Source organism: Chaetura pelagica, unplaced genomic scaffold, assembly GCF_000747805.2.
Source record: "Chaetura pelagica isolate M959 unplaced genomic scaffold, ChaPel_1.0 scaffold142, whole genome shotgun sequence".
NCBI lineage: Eukaryota > Metazoa > Chordata > Aves > Apodiformes > Apodidae > Chaetura > Chaetura pelagica.
The window spans coordinates 7,742,374-7,743,056 of NW_009952973.1; the positions used below are offsets into that span (position 1 = coordinate 7,742,374).

Below are 683 nucleotides of genomic sequence, written 5' to 3' on the forward strand. Positions count from 1 at the left end.
GGTTCACATTCACAGCTGTGACATAAGCAGCAGTATTTGGAAGCTGGGGCTGGAGCTGCTGGGAGGCAACAGACTGGTGGGGAATGATCACAGCTGCAGGAATAAGGCATGTTGGACTCTGTGCTTGTATGGGTGTGACTGCTGCCGTAGGTCTTTCTTGACTGTGTGCAGCAACTAGAACAAAAGAATAAATTGTGAGAGAGTTTATCTTTTCACAAGACACACAAAGTGAAGCACAGTCACAAGAAGCTTCCTTCCTACCTTCATAACTTCCATTTATATTACTATGATGACATCTTAGAATCACCTTGATCTCATTAGACTGTTTTTTTTCCTTTCAATACACTGTGTAGTTGTCAGGGCACATAGAACAAAGTAGGAAGAAACACCCCTTATAGAAGCTGCTAAAAATAGAATTGAATTGTTTTCCCTAAACTGTTCACAAAATCCACAACATATTTAGTGGGTCTTTCAAACAATAAGTACAGTGGCAATTACTGCTATGAGTGATTTCTCTGAAAACATAAGCTATTCTCTCTTGGGATGTTTAAATATAGAAGTGGATTTATCAGACCCCTGTGAAATAAAAGGAACATCTACACTGGAAGTTGCAGAACAGCACAGGGCTTAATATACTAACCTGGGCCACAGCCTAGTTACAAAGCACAGGAACCAATTCACTC

At 40.4% G+C, this 683-nt stretch overlaps 1 protein-coding gene across 1 annotated transcript in view; it reads right to left on the bottom strand.

Moving 5' to 3' along the window:
* The window catches only part of SH3RF1 (SH3 domain containing ring finger 1), a 76,747-nt gene that overhangs the window by 9,164 nt on the left and 66,900 nt on the right, over positions 1 to 683 (bottom strand). Inside the window, exon 9 of the mRNA XM_009995936.1 lies at positions 6 to 174. Within this exon, the coding sequence (XP_009994238.1) occupies positions 6 to 174 (169 nt within the window). The remainder of the gene's footprint in view (positions 1 to 5; positions 175 to 683) is intronic.